Source organism: Lepidochelys olivacea (genome assembly GCF_965140295.1).
Source record: "Lepidochelys olivacea isolate rLepOli2 genome assembly, chromosome: 1".
NCBI lineage: Eukaryota > Metazoa > Chordata > Testudines > Cheloniidae > Lepidochelys > Lepidochelys olivacea.
The window spans coordinates 63,705,120-63,723,992 of NC_140411.1; the positions used below are offsets into that span (position 1 = coordinate 63,705,120).

The 18,873-nt window shown below is 41.4% G+C and overlaps 1 protein-coding gene across 1 annotated transcript; it reads left to right on the forward strand.

Annotated features, from left to right (window-relative positions):
* Positions 1-1,097: 1,097 nt before the first annotated feature.
* LOC311517246 (snaclec bitiscetin subunit beta-like) lies at positions 1,098-17,545 on the forward strand (the record flags this gene model as incomplete). Its single annotated transcript, XM_084621934.1, has 4 exons — positions 1,098-1,274; positions 2,276-2,411; positions 3,443-3,524; positions 17,461-17,545. Exons 1-4 carry the CDS (start codon positions 1,107-1,109, stop codon positions 17,543-17,545), a joined length of 471 nt encoding a protein of 156 aa, XP_084478060.1. The 5' UTR covers positions 1,098-1,106.
* Between the last annotated feature and the right edge of the window lie 1,328 nt (positions 17,546-18,873).

The following is an 18,873-nucleotide window of genomic DNA, read 5'->3' on the forward strand; positions in this document are numbered from 1 at the left end:
TGGAACAAGCCAGAGAATTTCTAATTCCTTGTTAAAATCCTAACACCAAACTGAAGAGAAGGTTAGGTGATTTTCCTGTTTATGAGGCAGTTGGCCCCACCCCCACTCTGAATGTGCTAACTCATCCCTAAGAGGCTTAACTTTTATCTCTCTGCCTCATAAAAACACTTCTGAAGAGAAAATTCCTTTTGCCTTGTCTGTGTTCCTCCAAATCTCAGAGGCTTGCTAAAAGATAATCTGACTTCACTTCGCTCCCTGTTCTAATTATACCAGATGAGGCCGGTCTATATTGATGTACTGATATGGGGTGGGGGGAGGATGGAGTTCAAAATATTGTCAAAATATGCTAATTTTCAAAATGCAGACACCTCCCTCAAATGCACTCGGTGTAAATGTTTGCTTAGCGGTGCTGCTTTCCACGGAACTCTTTAGTAAAAAGAGAAAGATTTATACGATCTGAGGTTATGGCTATGAGAATATGTTCAGTTTAAATGACAAAACAAATGCCTTAATCATCAAGGTGAACTGGCAAAGGGCTCCTTAGGGCCAAAGCAAACTGTGTCTTTATTTCAGGCTGCAGACAAAGGGGCCTCCTGCCTTAGGGGAAAGAAAAACCATCTTCTTACCTGAAGATAGAGGCAAAAATCACACAATCCCACTCAGCAGAACATAGTTAAGAAACTCTTTACCCCATCTTGATTGGTGGATGGCTGGGGAAACAAGAAGAAAATCTATTTCTTAAACACTTTTGGCCTTTCAATTTTCTCCATCTTCCTTTTCTCTCTCTACTTTTCTCCCTTTCTGCCCTCTCTGCTTTCCACACTTAATGTTCTTGTTTTCCCCTTTATCATTATTGCTTCCTCTCACACTTCTCCACTCCACTAGCCTAGCTCCATTTGTATGTCTTTCTCTACTCCCTTTATACAACTTTCTCTCTTATGTCCTATTTCCCCCCTTTCTATTTCATTCTCCACTGCCCTTCTCTTTTCACTTTCTCTTATATTCTTGTCTCTCTTTCCCTCTTCACTCCCATACCCAAACTTTTTCCACTTTTCTCTCTCCCCTTTTTGTTTCACAAACTCTCCCCTCACTCTCTTTCCCACTCTATGTCCCTGGGTCAAATTTGCTTTTACCCTGCAGAGTGCCAGAGGATAGCAGAGGGAGGTCACCTCACCAGCATCTCCAATGCAGCTCAGAATGATTTCCTTGTGAACCTCGCCAGTTATGCAGACAAAAGGACAACCCAGTTCTGGACAGGAGGAAGTCACCAAAAGGTAAGTGTACTCAGAAAAGACATGAAAACAATAACCAGCTAGGAGAGGTTTACAGAAGGGATGAGCAAAAATTTTCCATAGAAAATGTATTGATTTTCAGTGATTAATATTAATATCAACTTAATATTTTTAGCTTTGAGCCCCCTCCCAAAAATTGGTTTTCGATTGCGGAAAACCAAAATATTTTCAGCTGCTATAAGCACTTTTTTTTTCAGATTTGATTTTTTAACAAAAAAATTCTTCAGAGCCCCATCCTCCCCCCACCACACACACATTTTAGCCAACACTAGCCCACAACTGCAGGATGACCTGAGTTCAGGCTTCGCTGGATAAACTGGCATGTGGAGAATGGGTTCTAGGTTTAATTTCTGCCTGGCAGAATGTAAACTCAGTAGAAATGAGTTAATACTATCAAAAGCTTCTGTGAATATATTTATTCAGATTTTTGTAATGAATTCACTTGAACTGTCTTCTCAGCAATATTCTAGGAAATGAGTTTATGGTAGGGGCTTTTGTTGATACAATGAATTTACAATTAGTGGAATATTCAAAGAAAGTGAACCTCATATTCGTAATCATTACTATTTGAACTAGAAACTTGATTCTATGAATTATATACATGCAATCAGGAACCAGAAATGTACCATGTTCTCAGTGTCCATTCCAAACATCTCAAAAATTGAACACCAAATACCTGCAATGAACTCATCATAAGTGAGTTATAGACTGATTCAGAATAACAAACAGATTCAGGAAAATTGCAATCTATTTGAGGACAATTCACAAATGGAAGAACAGGTGAAGTGAATATGATACATTATTCAAAATGAATTATTCATGCAGCTCCACAGGCCAATAATGTGACTGTAGGCAATAAGGGTATGCACACATTTCTGTGGAAGCCCCCTCACACTCCTTCACTCATTTTCAATCCCAGCAGAGTATTAGAATACCTGTCCTCTCTGCAGTTCTCATTAAACTTCTGTATTACTTTTCTGAAGGGTACATCTCTGAGATGGACTGATGGATCACTGCCAAATTTCATCGAGAGGCCTCTGAGCTCGATTTTCAATGCCATTGGCGGAATATTTAACCATATCTTCAATGTACGAATCTGCCTGACTCTAAATTTAAGAGGTAAAGAAAACAGGGATTGATTTATGACTTACACTTTCATACTAGGCAGAGTGACTGAGGGTAAGGAACAATTGTTTCTGTTAGATTAATAGATTATGAGGCTAAAAGGTACCACTGTGATCATCCAGCCATAGGACTTCCCTGAATTAATTCCTGTTTGAACAACAGAATATCTTTTAGAAAAATATCTAATCTTGATCTAAAAATTTCCAATGACAGAAAATCCATCACAACCCTGGGTAAACTGTTCCAATGGTTAATACCCTCACTAATAAAAATGCGTGTCTCATTTTCAGTCTGAATTTGTCTAGCTTCAACTTCCAGCCACTGGATCTTGTTATATCCTTGTCTGCTAGACTGAAGAGCCCATTATCAAATTTTTGTTCCCCATGTAGGTACTTATAAATTATGATCAAGTCATCCCTTAACCTTCTCTTTGTTAGTCTCAGGGAGCTCAATCTAGGTTATCACTCTAAGGCATGTTTTCCAGTCCTTTAATTATTCTCTTGGCTCTTCTCTGAACCCTCTTCAATTTATCAACATCCTTCTTGAAGTGTGGCTATCAGAACTGAACATGTTATTCCAGTGATGCTTTTTGTTTCAAGACAGTTTCCTTGCTCATCAGGGTCAGAACTTCTCCCCAAAACACACCCATGCATGCAAACACACACACACACCCATATGCCCACAGAGCTCCACTATTATAACTCAACCCTGCTCTGTGAACCATTTTCTCCTGGGGCGAAACAGGAAGGTAGTCTCCATTTTTGTTTAATCATGAGCTTTCCTTAGCCTTGCCCTACCAATGGACCCCAACCACCCCCTGATTGGACCATATTTCCTGGATTAGTTGGAGAAAATGTTACTTTTGGTTAGTGCAATTTATATATTTTGTAAACACAAATTAGAAGGAGAATTAGTTTCCCAGGGACTGAACTGAGCCCAAATGAGCTCATGTCAGAAGTGAAAAAATTCATTTATAAATTGTTCTGTTACTTTTCCTTTTCATCTTCATTTGTCTTTGTTTCCAGTCCAGGGTAAGTGGGATGGCTGTAACTGCAACAAGAAGTTATCATTCATCTGCAGTTACAAACCCAGTTTGATCCCTGAAGGGTTAATGTCTAGCTATTCCACCTGGAAGCAGGCGGGGCACACCCTGACTGTTTCCTAGAAGCAATGCACACATTGCTCTATCCAAGGACAAGGGCTAGATATGAACCCTGAGAACTTGATTGTTTGGACAGCAACTGTGGGAGGTTTCTTTAGCCTGGGCTCAAGGCCTGAGAACCAGGATTGTAGTAGATAGAGGATGGTAACTAAGCATATGAATCAACGTCATACATTCCTTTGTGTAGCAGTGTGTAATGCTTAGGGGGAGAAATATAATAAAAGGAGAAGGTGGAAGGCAGGGGGGGCAGAACAGCCCATCTCCGCTGACCAGCCTGTTTGCTTGCATAAAGCTGTGTTCTGTCTCATCACTGAACCGCAACAGATCCCGCCTTAGCCTGCAACAGGAAGTCTATGCTGCTCATGAAATCTGACCACTTTTACTGCACTCAGAATGTCGTTCAGCCACAATTAATGAGTGATTCTTTCATATGGTAAAAATCAAGATGTCAGTTTAAAAAAACCCAGAATGTTAACTCATATGATATAGATAGAACAGAAAACAGCAGAAGAAATTAAAAAGTGACTTGCTCATAGACTGCATTTAGAACACTGTAAAAAGGGTGATATAAAAATAATTTCTGCTTTGATCTGAATGCTTGATGAAATCAGTGCACTATTGGGCTTTTCCACAGGGGCTTCAAGAATATTCATGAGAGCTCTTTAATTATTAAATAATTACAAATCATTACAACATTACCCATTTCACCATTTAATCACATCAATACATACATTTTAAATCCTGGAAATTCTCCTTTCTTAATGTCAGATAAATCCAAGAAAAGTCAGCTGAATGTTTTTAATTTTTAAGTAGTTAAATGGCTAGTTCATTGAACTGTAATATAACCATAAAAAGAAGTACAAATCATATGGAACAGTCATGTGTATATCATTATACAGAGAGATGATACAGAGCTTTGTTAATTTCATGGGATAGCATTTTGTTAAGTGAAGCAAAACTTGTCATTATGGCCATGTATGTTAAAATGACTAAACATTATAAATTACTGTGGTCCGTGTAAACAAACAACATCACTTTGTTTTTCTTAATTATAAGTTACTGTATTGCTTTTGACTCATTAGTTAGTTGAAAGTTCTTACTGTAATTGTGTCCCTCCCCGAGACATGTCAGTCATTGGCAAACCTTCATAGAATCCTAAAAGACTAGTTGGATCATTCAGGTGATAATGGAGCATCTAGATGAATAAACTTTCCTTGGTAGCAATGGTGGGAACACTAACATAGGCCAACTACTAGCATTTTAATATCTGTGTCATCTAACCCTGCTCAGAGGACGACTTCATGCCATGGTGGTAACAACTCCAGGGCCTTATCTGTACCAGAGTTCACTCTTTTGCTGATAGCAGTGGAGATGCAGTTGCCGGAGTAATAGTGAGAAATGTTTTTAAATGTACGAAGTTTGACCAGTGGCCATATGAATAATAATTACAGGGTATGCCACTGATACTGAGGTGAACATAAGAACGGCCCTACTGGGTCAGACCAAAGGTCCATGTAGCCCAGTATCCTGTCTTCCAACAGTGGCCAATGCCAGGTGCCATAGAGGGAATTAACAGAACAGGCAATCGTCAAATGATCCATCCCCTGTCGCCCATTCCCAGCTGCTGGCAAACAGAGGTTAGAGACACCATCCCTTCCCATCCTAGCTAATAGCCATTGATGGACCTATCATCATGAATTTATTTAGTTCTTTTTTGAACCATGTTATAGTCTTGGCCTTCATAACATCCTCTGGCAAGGAGTTCCACAGGTTGACTGTGTGTTGTATGAAGAAATACTTCACACAAAGATGAAAATGATTTGTCGGGGAAGAGTCAACATGGTTTTTGTAAAGGGAAATCATGCCTCATCAATCTCCTAGAATTCTTTGAGATCAACAAGCATGTGGAGTGCGGAGATCCAGTGGATACAGTGTACTTAGATTTCCAGAAAGCCTTTGACAAGGTCCCTCACCAAAGGCTCTTAAACAAAGAAAGCTGTCATGGGATAAGACAGGAGGTCCTCTCATGGAATGGTAACTAGTTAAAAGATAGGAAACAAAGGGTAGGAATAAATCGTCAGTTTTCAGAGTGGAGAGAGGTAAATAGTGGTGACACCCAGGGGTCTGTACTGGGACCAGTCCTATTCAACGTATTCATAAATGATCTGGAAAAAGGGGTAAACAGTGAGATGGCAAAATTTGTAGATGATACAGAACTACTCAAGATAGTTGAGACCAAAGCAGACTGTGAAGAGCTACAAAGGGATCTCACAAAACTGGGTAACTGGACAATAAAATGGCAGATAACATTCAATGTGGATAAATGCAAAGTAATGCACATTGGAAAACTATACATATAAAATGATGGGGTGTAAAATTAGCTGTTACCACTCAAGAGAGAGATCTTGGAGTCATTGTGGATAGTACTCTGAAAACATCCACTCAATGTGCAGAGGCAGTCAAAAAAGCAAACAGAATGTTGGGAATCATTAAGAAAGGGATAGATAAGACAGAAAATACCCTATTGCCGCTATATAAATCCATACACCCACATCTTGAATACTGCATGCAGATGTGGTCACCACATCTCAAAAAAGATGTATTGGAATTGGAAAAGATTCAGAAAAGGGCAACAAAAATGATTAGGGGCATGGAACATATCTCTCCATACGAGGAGAGATAAATAAGATTGGGATTTTTCATCCTGGAAAAGAGATGACTAAGGGGGAATATGATAGAGGTCAATAAAATCATGACTGTTGTGGAGAAAGTAAATAAGGAAGTGTTATTTACTCCTTCTCATAACACAAGAACTAGGGGTCACCAAATGAAACTAATAGGCAGCAGGTTTAAAACAAACAAAAAGAAGTATTTCTTCACACAACGCACAGTCAACCTGTGGAACTCCTTGCCAGAGGATGTTGTGAAGGCCAGGACTATAACAGGGTTCAAAAAAGAACTAAATAAATTGCTGGAGGATAGGTCCATCAATGGCTATTAGCTAGGATGAGCAGGGATGGGTTCCCTAGCTTCTGTTTGCCAGAAGCTGGGAATGGGCAACAGGGGCTGGATCACTTGATGATTTTTCCCTGTTCTGTTAATTCCCTCTGTTGCACCTAGCACTGGCCACTGTTGGAAGGATACTGAGCTAGATGGACCTTTGGTCTGACCCAGTATGGATGTTCTTATGTAATACTTCCTCTTGTTTGTTTTAAACCTGCTGCCTATTAATTTCATTGGGTGACCCCTAGTTCTTGTGTTATGAGAAGGAGTAAATAACACTGCCTTACTTACTTTCTCCACACCAATCATGATTTTATAGATCTCTATCATAGCCCTGCTTTGTTGTCTCTCTTCCAATCTGAAAAGTCCCAGCCTTAATCTTTCTCAGAGGAAAGCTGTTCCATATCCCTAATCATTTTTGTTGTCCTTTTTCATAACCCATGTTACATATTTATCTAAGGTCCATTGTTCAGGGTGACCACTGTATTTCAGTAACATCATTAGTTTACCACATTGGCTACCTGCTATACCAAAACTACCTAATCGATGCATAGTTTACCTGTGAGGTAAGTACTGTCAATATTATGGAGCACATAGTACAGATGGGGAAAGTGAGACACACAGAGGGTAAATAACTTGTCCATGACCATACAGCAAGTCAGTGGTAGGGCAGGCATGTAGGACCCTCAGTCCTCATGCTCAGTGCACTAGACAGTGCAAAATCCCAACTCAAAGTGACTTTTTTTCCTTGTCAATTAGTTTACCTCAAAAGAGCGAGCTGACTGACTGGACTAGTTAATCTGGGCTTCCTGATCCACAAAGAACACCATATTTCATTGTCAGCAACATGCCCCGCTCCTGGATTTTATTTTTGAACAACATCTCTGTCCCTAGAGAATGGGTTTAGGGGCCTGTGTTCTTAATGTAGAAGAATAAGGTTATTCAGATACAATGGTCATTTTATAATATGGTAGCCAGAGCTTCCAGGAGTCCATTAAAACATGGTGAATGCCTGGGGGCAAATGGGCTAGGGTTTTCCTAATAAATATGGAACTCTGCATCTCCTGTGCTAATATGAACCATGTTGATAAGATCTGAAACCTGACCTACATCCAGTGGGTGACTGGTGAACTATCTAAACTGATTCAGTGGGCTCACTTCAGTTGCCAACGGCATGTAGTCCACAACACTGAAACCACCACCACAATTAGCAAAAATTTAGCACTTTTTTAAAGGCAGGGACAGCAGAAGTTTCAAGGCCACAGACAGCAGGCACACACGGTAAACTTGTCTTATCCCTAGAGTAATACTGTGTGGTACTTTTTAAGCCATTAATCTCAGAGACTTTTACAAAGCAGGTTTTTTGCCCCATTTTACAGATGGGAGAAAATGAGGTACAGCGAGGTGAATACCTACAGCAAGCCAACGTTAGAGCTAGGAACAGTTCAGGGGTTAGAGCACTCATCGGAGATGAGGGTTCAGTGGCCCCCCTTTCTGTCCTAGCAGTGAAAGGATTTAAGCTGGGCTGTACCACTTTTCAGGAGAGTGCTCTAACCATTGACCTGTGAGATACTCTGATGTGGGGCTCCCTCAGTCTCTCCTGTTGAAGCTGTTCCACTGAGGATAAATAATAAAAGAGTGGTTGGAGCAGCGAAGGACTGGACCTTTTGTCTCCTACCTCTAGGTGGGTCCCCTAGCCACTGAACTCTATAGGCTCTCTCTTTTCCAAACATGTTTTCTTTCTTTAGCCACAATGGAACTTTAGCTTCAACAGGAGAGATCGAGGGTGCCCCAAATCCGAATATCTCATAGCCCCGTGGTTAGTGCACTCTCCCGAGACAAAGGACATCCCTGTTCAGATCCAGCTGAAGCTGGGTCTCCTATGTCCCAAGCACATGCTAAAAGTTGTAAGAGAGACTCAGCACCAAATCCTTCCCTTCCCCAAGCCCTGGGCTTTTTGTGAAGCAATGCAGCCACCTAACCTCAAGCAGCATCTTCCTCCCAGAAGCCTGGGCTTAGGTGCCTATCTCCAAGAGAGAAGCAGGGCCTAGGACATACCCTTTTCATTGGTTAGCCTAGAGTGCTGGCTTGTGTGGATGGCATTCTTAGGCACATGTCTCTCCCCATTCATTGTATAGAGAGCCAAGGCCACTAACTCTGGCTTTGTGGATCACAGTGGTGTTCGCGTGATTTTCTGGGCCTCTACAAGTTAGGCACTGTGATTTTCTGCAGAAAAGGACCTAGGGGTGACAGTGGACGAGAAGCTGGATATGAGTCAGCAGTGTGCCCTTGTTGCCAAGAAGGCCAATGGCATTTTGGGATGTATAAGTAGGGGCATAGCGAGCAGATCGAGGGACGTGATCGTTCCCCTCTATTCGACATTGGTGAGGCCTCATCTGGAGTACTGTGTCCAGTTTTGGGCCCCACACTTCAAGAAGGATGTGGATAAATTGGAGAGAGTCCAGCGAAGGGCAACAAAAATGATTAGGGGACTGGAACACATGACTTATGAGGAGAGGCTGAGGGAGCTGGGATTGTTTAGCCTGCAGAAGAGAAGAATGAGGGGGGATTTGATAGCTGCTTTCAACTACCTGAAAGGGGGTTCCAAAGAGGATGGCTCTAGACTGTTCTCAATGGTAGCAGATGACAGAACGAGGAGTAATGGTCTCAAGTTGCAGTGGGGGAGGTTTAGATTGGATATTAGGAAAAACTTTTTCACTAAGAGGGTGGTGAAACACTGGAATGCGTTACCTAGGGAGGTGGTAGAATCTCCTTCCTTAGAGGTTTTTAAGGTCAGGCTTGACAAAGCCCTGGCTGGGATGATTTAACTGGGAATTGGTCCTGCTTTGAGCAGGGGGTTGGACTAGATGACCTTCTGGGGTCCCTTCCAACCCTGATATTCTATGATTCTATGATTCTATGCTCAGCATTATAATGCCTAAGTCCCTTTGTGGATCCCACCCTAGGTGCCTATCCACATCTTTAGACACCTTATTACCTTTGAAAATCAGGCCCTTAGACATATTGGCAGAGCAGCCTTGGAAAATCTTCTCCATGCTGTACCTATTCTATGGACAAAGGCCTTCAGTATCCAGGCAATAAATGCAATATCTTCCATGAGCACTAACTGAGATAAAGCTATTTGTCCTTTTAATTAATTATTGCTTTTCCATGAGAATATGAATTATTCTGTCTGTAGACTGTGATATTGAGCCATTATTAGTTTATTTATAATTTATATTATAGTAGTGCCCAGAGGCCCTAATCTGCGACAGGGCCTCACAATAGGAGGTGCTATATAAACCCCTAGGAAGACATGGCTCCCAACCAAAGAGTTTACAGTCTAATTCATGAGCTGGGGTGGTTGAGCTGATGAAGGAGTTAGGATATTATGGAGCTGTGACCTAATTTGATGTGGTGTTTTCCCAGGCTTTGTTACAATGTCACCATCTCTCTTTTGAAATGTCTTCACTGATTGTTCTCGTGTGGCCGTGCACAATGGGGCTGAGAGTGGAGGAAGGTATTTCCCTCCACAGAGGACTCATCTGAATGGTATTTGTGGTAGTTACATCCAACTAATTCCAGACAATCTGAAGAGAAATGGGAGACAGTACAATTGAACACAGCCCTACACAACCATCCAATCTCTGCGGTAGTCCCATGCTAGGGTTTTTTTATTTGTTTATATGTTTTGGTTTTGTCTTATCAATCAATCAGCCAATATGTTGGCCTACTAACCTGTGAGATCTGGTCCCTCAAGCTGTCAGTGACATTAGGTTAGTTGCTGTTTCTACAGGCAAATTGTCATTTCAGAGCTTTTCCTTCTTCCTACAATGCTGATGAATGCTTTTCTGAGAAGTATATAATACAATGAGAGCCTGATTTCCTAAGCTATGCACACACAATTGTGTCCCTTATTTGTGCAGGCAACTACTACAACATGCAAGCAAATTTGATAAATGGGGCACAGATGGGCACTTAGACTCATAACTGATTACTTGCACATACAGTTACATGCATACCTGAATTTTCAATTTGTATGCCTTTCTTTTTGCTTGTCTAGTTCATTTGCGTGTGCAAGTACCTGATTTCACACACGATCACACAAATTAGGTGTGTGCTTGCAAATGCACAATTTTGAATAAATGCCATTCTTGGATAATCACATGGAAAACTTTTTTTGTCAGATCAGTAGTCTTATCTTGTACTATCAAAAGAATAGAGCAATGCTGCAGTAAAATGCTACAGATTTTGAGTAAAAAGCCCACAGGGGGCCACAAATGACCTAAATCAAGGACTCCTAATCCTATGGCACTTTTGCTTTAGTGCCATAGAGATGACAAATGACCCCAATAACTGTCCCCACTTTGATCTGGTAGGAAACATGTAAACCCTGCCCTCTTCTTTCTCAGGCGGGAAGTGGTTTCTACAGGCAGCCTACAGTTGGTCATGCTGAAAAAAGAGAATTCAGGTTAATTCAGCTTCAAAACCACTAAAATACACCGCAGAGCCCTCAGCAGCTTTAGACACAGCCTTCACCTCAAGAGACTCTAACAATTTTCTCCTTGCCTCTCAGTAATGATTAATGCACAGGCTGAAATACACAAAGGGGTAATAAGATACCCTGTGAAGGTGTTGAAGGCACTGCTACAGCTTTCCCAGTACTGATACATTATCTCTGCCAGTATCTTATTTGTGAAGGTGGCACTGTGGAAAATGGCAAAAAGTAAAAAATAACACTTTGCAATTAATAGTTAGTACCCCTGGTAGCAGAACACCGGCTGTACATGTGTGAAGAAGCTAATTAGGAAGGGGACTGTATTAACAAGGAGAGGAGTGTCTTTGACTATGCATCAGCAGAAAGGGAGAAAGCAAAAATGAACACAAGGAAGGATCCTTTCAGAGGAAAGGGGTAATTGCATATGGGTCTGGGAGGAAACGTAACCTTTTTCATCTCATGGTGCAAAGTTTCTTTGTTCATCTTATTGTGAATTAGCAGGCATTGACATTTTGAGTACTAGAGAGACAAGAAGACAGGGTCTCTCACTTTACTGCTTCTCTGGGGCCTCTCTACACAAGGGAAAAATTAGAAACCATTTCCAGCATCGCTAACACTGGTTCAGCTGAAGAAGGCCATGTTGGGAGACCTAGCATAACTGCTGGCCATCATTTGCAGCCTAGTGTTGATTAGCCCTAATCCCAGCAGAGGTATTTGCTTAAAATGTTGTTAGCAGCTACAGGTCAATCTATTTATTATCATGTATTTATAAATATTATAGCACCTAGGAGCTCCAGTCATGGACCAGGACCCCATTGTGCTAGAAGCTGTACAAACACAAAACAAAAAGAAAGTCCCTCTCAATCTCATCAGTAGCTGTTCAACTGAACCAGTGTTCGCAATGGAGGGAAATTTTCTCAAAAATATCCCTAATGTAGAAAGGGATCTTAGAAACCTGAGTTTGGTAGTTAATGCAAAAATGTATCCCATGAATTGCCATTCGCCATCTTTGCACTTCATAATAGTAGTAGTAATATTGGTATTATCGTAAAGCCCAAACAATATCAAGGCCCCATTGTGCTAGACACTGTAAAAACACACAAAACAAGGCAGTCTCTGGACTGGACTGGACTCAGGAGGGCTTTTGCGTTCACTTCAAGTAATCCAGTTTCCTGGCGCAAATATTCACAGAGAGTGAATTTCAAAGTATACATGCCGGAAGTGCGTGTATATTCTTACCCAGGCTAAACAACAGGGGCTTCAGAGCTAGAGCAAGGAAGCTAGTCCCTTGAGTGGTTGATGAGTACTAGAAATGCTTAGACAACTGGGGAGTCAGAAGCAGAGATTAACCAGGCACTCAGATACTACAATGAAGGTCATGGTAAGAACTGTGGTTGGAGAGATTGAGAGAACGTGTGTGCATATAACCAAGCAGTGATCACAGCCAGATTGTGTGGGTGTGGTGTAGGTGTGGGTGGCTGGACCAAGCAGTGGTCACAGCCAGATCACATAGGAAGTCTGGCTGCCCGTACAGTAAGGATAAGTGCAAACTGACTTCCTGGACCAACAGCTGAGAAGAAGACCAGGACCAAGGAGCTAGGAGCAAGAATCTTGCAGTGCACCGCTGCTGCTTTACAAGCTTTACACAGTCTTTACTGCAATGGACAAATGTTCAGTGGTTTAATTTTTTATATCATAGCAGATGGTCAAGAAACACTGAGAATATCTGCATGTAAAACATAGCTTGATCACAATTTGTGCTTCTCCTTCAATCTTCCCCTCCCCCTCATCCTTTCTCTCTTTAATCAATCACAAAATCACCTTGAGGATGTGCCAGTCTCTGTTTCATACCAGCAGCTTTTCTAAGTACTGCCCGGATTAAAAGCATGGTCTGTGTACATAGCAAGAAAAGATGATCAATATGAGTGGCCTTTGAGTACAAAAGGTCGATTTCATTATTTTAGACCCATGTAACAGCAATCAACAACCTACACTTCAAATCAGGAGAAGCATTTCTGAGACAGCTAACAGAAAAACTCAGACTGTACATTAATAGATTCAGGCAAAATATTGCCAGTTAGTGTCTAATTAGTCAACTCTGTATGTACACCAGTGGCAGTTGAAAAGATCTGCTTTATTCTGAGTTTCGGGAGCACTCACCACAGGAAACAATATTTTATTATATGTTGATATCCTGCAAAAGTCCTTAACGTAGGCCAATTCTTTTCAACAGTAAAGGCTGTATCTAGGAAGGGAAAGAAAAAAGGACGTAGGAAATAAATATTTTGATAGATGAACCAGGAATTATTAATCCTATGCTTCTCGTACAGAATATAAAGCATATATAATTTCCAGGAGGATGTGACTGATGGAGTAGCTCAACTAAGAACATTCTTCATAGATTGAAGTAGACAGGTACCATGTGTGGGGTCATGACGGTCCAGTCATGCAACAAAAAGCTTTGGACAATTAAAAAAAGGGAATTCTTCACTACTATTTCAGAAGTCAGCCTACAATTACATTTTTGTTAACTCTCTAGTAGTTTTGAAAGGCTCAGTAAATGGACTGTTCAACACAAAGGCCTTCTTTTTCAACTTTGTTGTACCTTTTCTTCTTTGAAGAGCTATAACATATTGATCAATTCTGTAAAGCCTCTTCACCTGTCAAGCACTATTTTCACCTTGTCCCATACAATCTTCACATTGAAAAAACACATTTGTATGTTCATGGTGCCCCCAAAATGTTTATTGTATCCATTAAAAGGGATTAAAAGTTGCTTATTGTCTTCAAAAAAGAAAGCCATATTTAGAATTATATGACTTCAACGAGAAAAAAAGGAGAATTTTTGTCCTACATTTCATTAATTAAGTGTCATACAGGCCTGCCGCCTTCAAATTCCAAATTCCTGCTGGAAGAAAGTGTCTTGAAGGGCGTGTTTTTTACAGAAACTCAATGTCATTCAATGGATTTTACCCTGCAGAGCAGAAAATGCTGGGTAGGGTGGAATCCCAGACTGCAAACTGATCTAATAAAAAGTAGTAACCAAGAAAGTCTCTTTGAAAAACTACTGAATGTAAAAAGGACACGATCAGTCTAATATGAAAGCAGAGAGATTATTCCAAATTGACTATTTCTACACATTGTTTGGATCTCTATCCGTATAAATCTGATATACAATTGAAACGAATTAATTCATCACAAAATATGTAACACAGTAAATGGCTCTGATTCTACAAACCTTTACTTAGGCAAGTGATGACTACTCACACAAGTCATCTCACTGAAGTAAATGAGACTACTTGTATACAAAAGTTTATAGCACTGGACCCTTATTCTTCTAGCGCTAACCGTGGGATTTTTGATGTGGACCCCAAAATTAGACTCAAGGATTAAGGATGAGAGTGATGCGCACTGCTTCTTTCCCCCATGCTGTTGTGCACACTATATGCTCTTCGCGAACTGTGCTTCATGTTGTGGAGGAAGATTTTTTTCAAAATGAAACCACAAATGGAAAAATACGTCTCTGGAGTTATTCTAAAAGGCTTTCACTGTGTTCTTGTGTTTTATGTTACAGATCAAAACAATGAGTCATCTTTAGAAGGTGGTAATCGATTGGGCTGCGATCACACGGCACAGCAACATTATGAGGTTTTTAAAATTTATTTGTTCTCTCATAGAAAGAAGAAAAGACGTAGGTGCATTAGATAGAATGTATGGGAGCTGTCTGAGCATGCAAAGGAAAAATAGGTCTCCATGCTATGCACCCTGCTTACCAATGCCATGTCCTTTAACACTTAATTTTTGTATTATATACCCAGAGAGTTTGCTGCTCCTTAATTGGGTTGCTCAGTGCAGAGGAGGAGACTAGTCTAGACTGTTAAATGGAATTAAAGCACACAAAGCAGCCTGTGTAGAATGGATGACTTATAGGCAGTGATAGTAGCACTTTTTATTCTTACAGTTACCTGACGCTTTCCATTTTAAGACTCTGTTTTCAGCTGCCAAACTTTAACTGTTTCATTTCCAGGCTGGCTGTCTGCCTTAGGCTGAAACGTTTTTGAAAGTTTCAGCAAAAATTGCTGAGCTGTTTGTGAGAATGAGCTGAGGGGAAAATACATTGCTTTGTCCTTGGTTGGTTTTTTTTTTTAAAAAGAGTCCATTTCATTGAGAAGGTCTAGAGCCTCCAAGCTTTGGAGTAGGGACTTGGAATTTGGCAGGGAGGGATGGCCTTTGTGCCAGGGATGCGCCTTTTGTTCTTCTTCCCCCAAAAGCTCACATTTGATTATGTTAAAAGCATTTGAAAAATGGTGGTTCCTACATGTTCAGTAAAGCTTCAGAGCTACAGTCTCTGCAGATTCTGTCCACATTGGGCCTGCTCCAGATGGGTGCTGAGCAGGACTTTCCCTGCAATTGCAGCTCTGGGCTGCTGCTGCAGCCTGTGCACTGTGGTCAGGCTCTGAAACTGAAGGTAAGGAGACTGTCTCTCCTCTGCTTTCAGTGCCTGAACTGCTGACACCCAAGCAACTGGGAGGAGGAAGCTACCTGAATCACATGCAAAGGGGACTAGAGCTAAATCTAGGGGGAAGAGGCGGGGAGAGTATATTGGGACATGGTGCCTGGAAAAGGTGAGGAAAGACAGGGACCAAAGGCTAACTTGAGGGAGAGGGAAACTGGGACTGGGAGTTGGGGTAAAGGGCAGATTGGGAGCTGCTGGTTTAGGAGACTGGGGCTGGAAATGGGAGGGAGGAGGTTGGAACTGGGACAGGGAGTTCATAGGATTTACTAGGCAAGAAAATGGGGACTGGGATGATAAGCATGAGGAGTGAGACTGGGATGAGTTAGGTGAGGAGAATGGCGCTGGTACAAGAAGTCTGGGCTGAGGAAGAGACAGGATTGTGACAGGGACAGACTGGAGAAGATGAGGCAGAAGGTATCACACTTGGAGGGGAACAGGCAAAAAAATCCATGCCCACAAGAGCACATTCCCTTCCAGAGCATGGAATGGAATCAAAGATTGCTGAGTCTTGCCATTCCTCCGCTGTCAGCAAATACCTGTGAAACTCCCTGCCAAAGTATCTCATCCCTCTGTAGTGCTAGTCCCCAGAGACAACTTACTATTACAACCAGCTATTCTATAAACCAAGGGGCAGAAGTTTTTGAAGTGGATGTGAAAGTTCCATCCCTGGTGATGACCCATGTGCAAGTCAACATGATGCCAAATGATGAAAATTCTGTTTTTTCAGTTTGCTTTTTTTAAAAAAAAACCCTAGGAATTTACACACACAAAAACCTGTTGAAAGAATACTACTAAGGTTACTAAGTTAAGCACTCAAAAATTAGGGAATTCCTAACTTTAATTCCCCCCCATACATATGCATATGCATTTTGAATGATACAGTCACATAATTATATGATCACGTACTATTTTTTCCTCCTGCCTCTTTCAGTGCACAGGATAGACAGTACTCATGGAGTGACAGCTATTCAGTATTTTATTTTATCTTCATTGTTCAACAGGTGGTCCCAGGCCTTATTTACTCCTCGCAATGTATAACTATGAATTTCCTCATTGACTTTTCTATGGTGCTCATAATTATAATATCTGAGTGCTTCACAAACATTAATTAATTTCTTTTCTGGAACACCCCTGTGAGATGTGGATTTATTATCCCTATTTTACAGATGGGGAGAAAGAGAAAGATTAAGGCCAAAATATCTACTAATTTTGAGAGCCCAATTTGGGACACCTAGGATCTGATTATTCAGAGTACTTGGCACTTTCTACATTCAAAGTACAGCTCCCATTGACTTCAGGCCAGGCTGTGAGCAATCAGCACTTCTGCAAATCAGACACCAGGGTCTCAGGTTGGGCACCCAGAAAATGAGGAACAGACAATTAGTGAGCACATGTGAAAAGTTTGGTGTAAGTGACTTGTTCAGTACCACACGGGAACACTGTGACAGAGGCAGGGATAGAATCCAATTCCCCAATGCAGCATTGAACTCTACAATCATGAGACCACCCTTTCTCTTCCTGCAATCCACTTCCTCACTGACTACACACCTTCCAAGTTCTGCAACAAATGAGGCAGGGGTCCTACAACCAAAGCCCTCCTTCACTACACAATCCTGATTCCTTCCCAGAGCGGGTCCATCGTGTGCAGTGAATGAGGTAGGAGTCCTATGGTAAAACAGTATGTGATCATGTAATTAAAGACCATATCATCAAGTGGCCTGAATGAACAGGTGCCATTTCTGAAAAAATCAGTAACGCTGTCTTCATAAAGGTTCATCCAAATTCTATGGGAGGGCAGTGGAGGGACAGTGTTTGTCACCTTAATGAACAAACCAGGAGTGTCTCAACTCCCCCTCTCCAATAGAAACCAGGGCTACATGTATGGAGTCCATGACATCACAGTGGCTCCAGGGCTGTATGACTGGAATGGAGATTCACCACCAGGATAACCTCCACTGACTGCTGCTCCTAAAGAGAGATGAACAGCACTGAGTGGAGCCACAGAATAGCCAGGCAGCCTTCGTCTCCATCAACTTTTCAGCAGATTTCCCACAGGATTTAGATGGAGAGTTGAACTGTGCATGTTCCTGAAACCAACCTCCTCACAGATCTCCAGCTCTGGAGTAATTCTCAACTGGGTCCTTCTGCAAGGGTTGGGTTCGTGTGCACAGGGTCCTCTAGGGAATATGGTCTGGTTCTGGATGTGGAGTTCTCATTGCTTTGAGGCATGCAACTTTCAGTCTCACAAGTAGCTTCTAGCATGACATTTCTTGACTTGCCCCCAAGAAACTTGACATGGACCTGTCATTAAATTCCCCTGAGTACTTGTGAGAGAGCAGAGCCAGGAGTTGACCACTTGACAAACTCCTACTTTGTGCAGAATTTGGAACTGAAGACAGGGGCCAAAAAATGGATGGTATGGTCAGTTTTCTTTTGAGGGATGGACATTTTAAAAAATATTGGTGATTAACTTCAATGCCAAGGATCTTGGTAGCAATTAAAATGGGTTACGACATGTGCTTTCAATAAGAAAAAAGACCTTAGTGTTATTTTAAAATGAAGGGCCAGATGATGCTTTCCGGCAGTAGGAATTTGGACTGCACAAGGATAGCTGGGTCAGTCCCAATTTAAAACAAGACAGAGCTATATAGAAGCCAAGGGTTCACATTTCATTCAGAGACAAATAATAAAATGTAGCTCATAGATGCACTTTTCATGTGTAGATTTCAAAAGTGGGTAAGCGTTATTATCCCTTTTTACAGATGGAGAAACACGTTTCACTAAGAAGTGAAATGATTTGTCCACTGTCACGCAGGAAGTCAGTGGCAGATCCATGAACAGAATACAGGTCTTCTAGTCTGCTGCCATATCTACTGGCCCTGCTTCCTTCCCATGACAAAGGATGGTACATTAGATGGGAAGTAGACTATGTAGAAGTTTTGCAATGAAACCTCAAACCAAGCAGGTAAAATTCAGCAGGTTCAGATTTTTGTTACAAACACCAAACACAGGCCAGGGTCTCCAAAACATTCACCAAGGTTCATAAACTTTCACATGAGTCTTGGCTGTGGTTTGTGTAAACCAGGGCTGAGTTTCAATTGAAGGGCCTATTTATAGTTTCAGGCAGAAATCAGGCCAAACACAGTGGTTTTGCATGGTCTCCATCTGAAACTAGGCAAAAATTGGCCATTTCAGCTGCTTTTCACTTTGGGTTTTTTGGGTTCATTCAAAATTGAAACGATAAGCAAAAATAAGAGTATGTGAACCTCACAAGCCA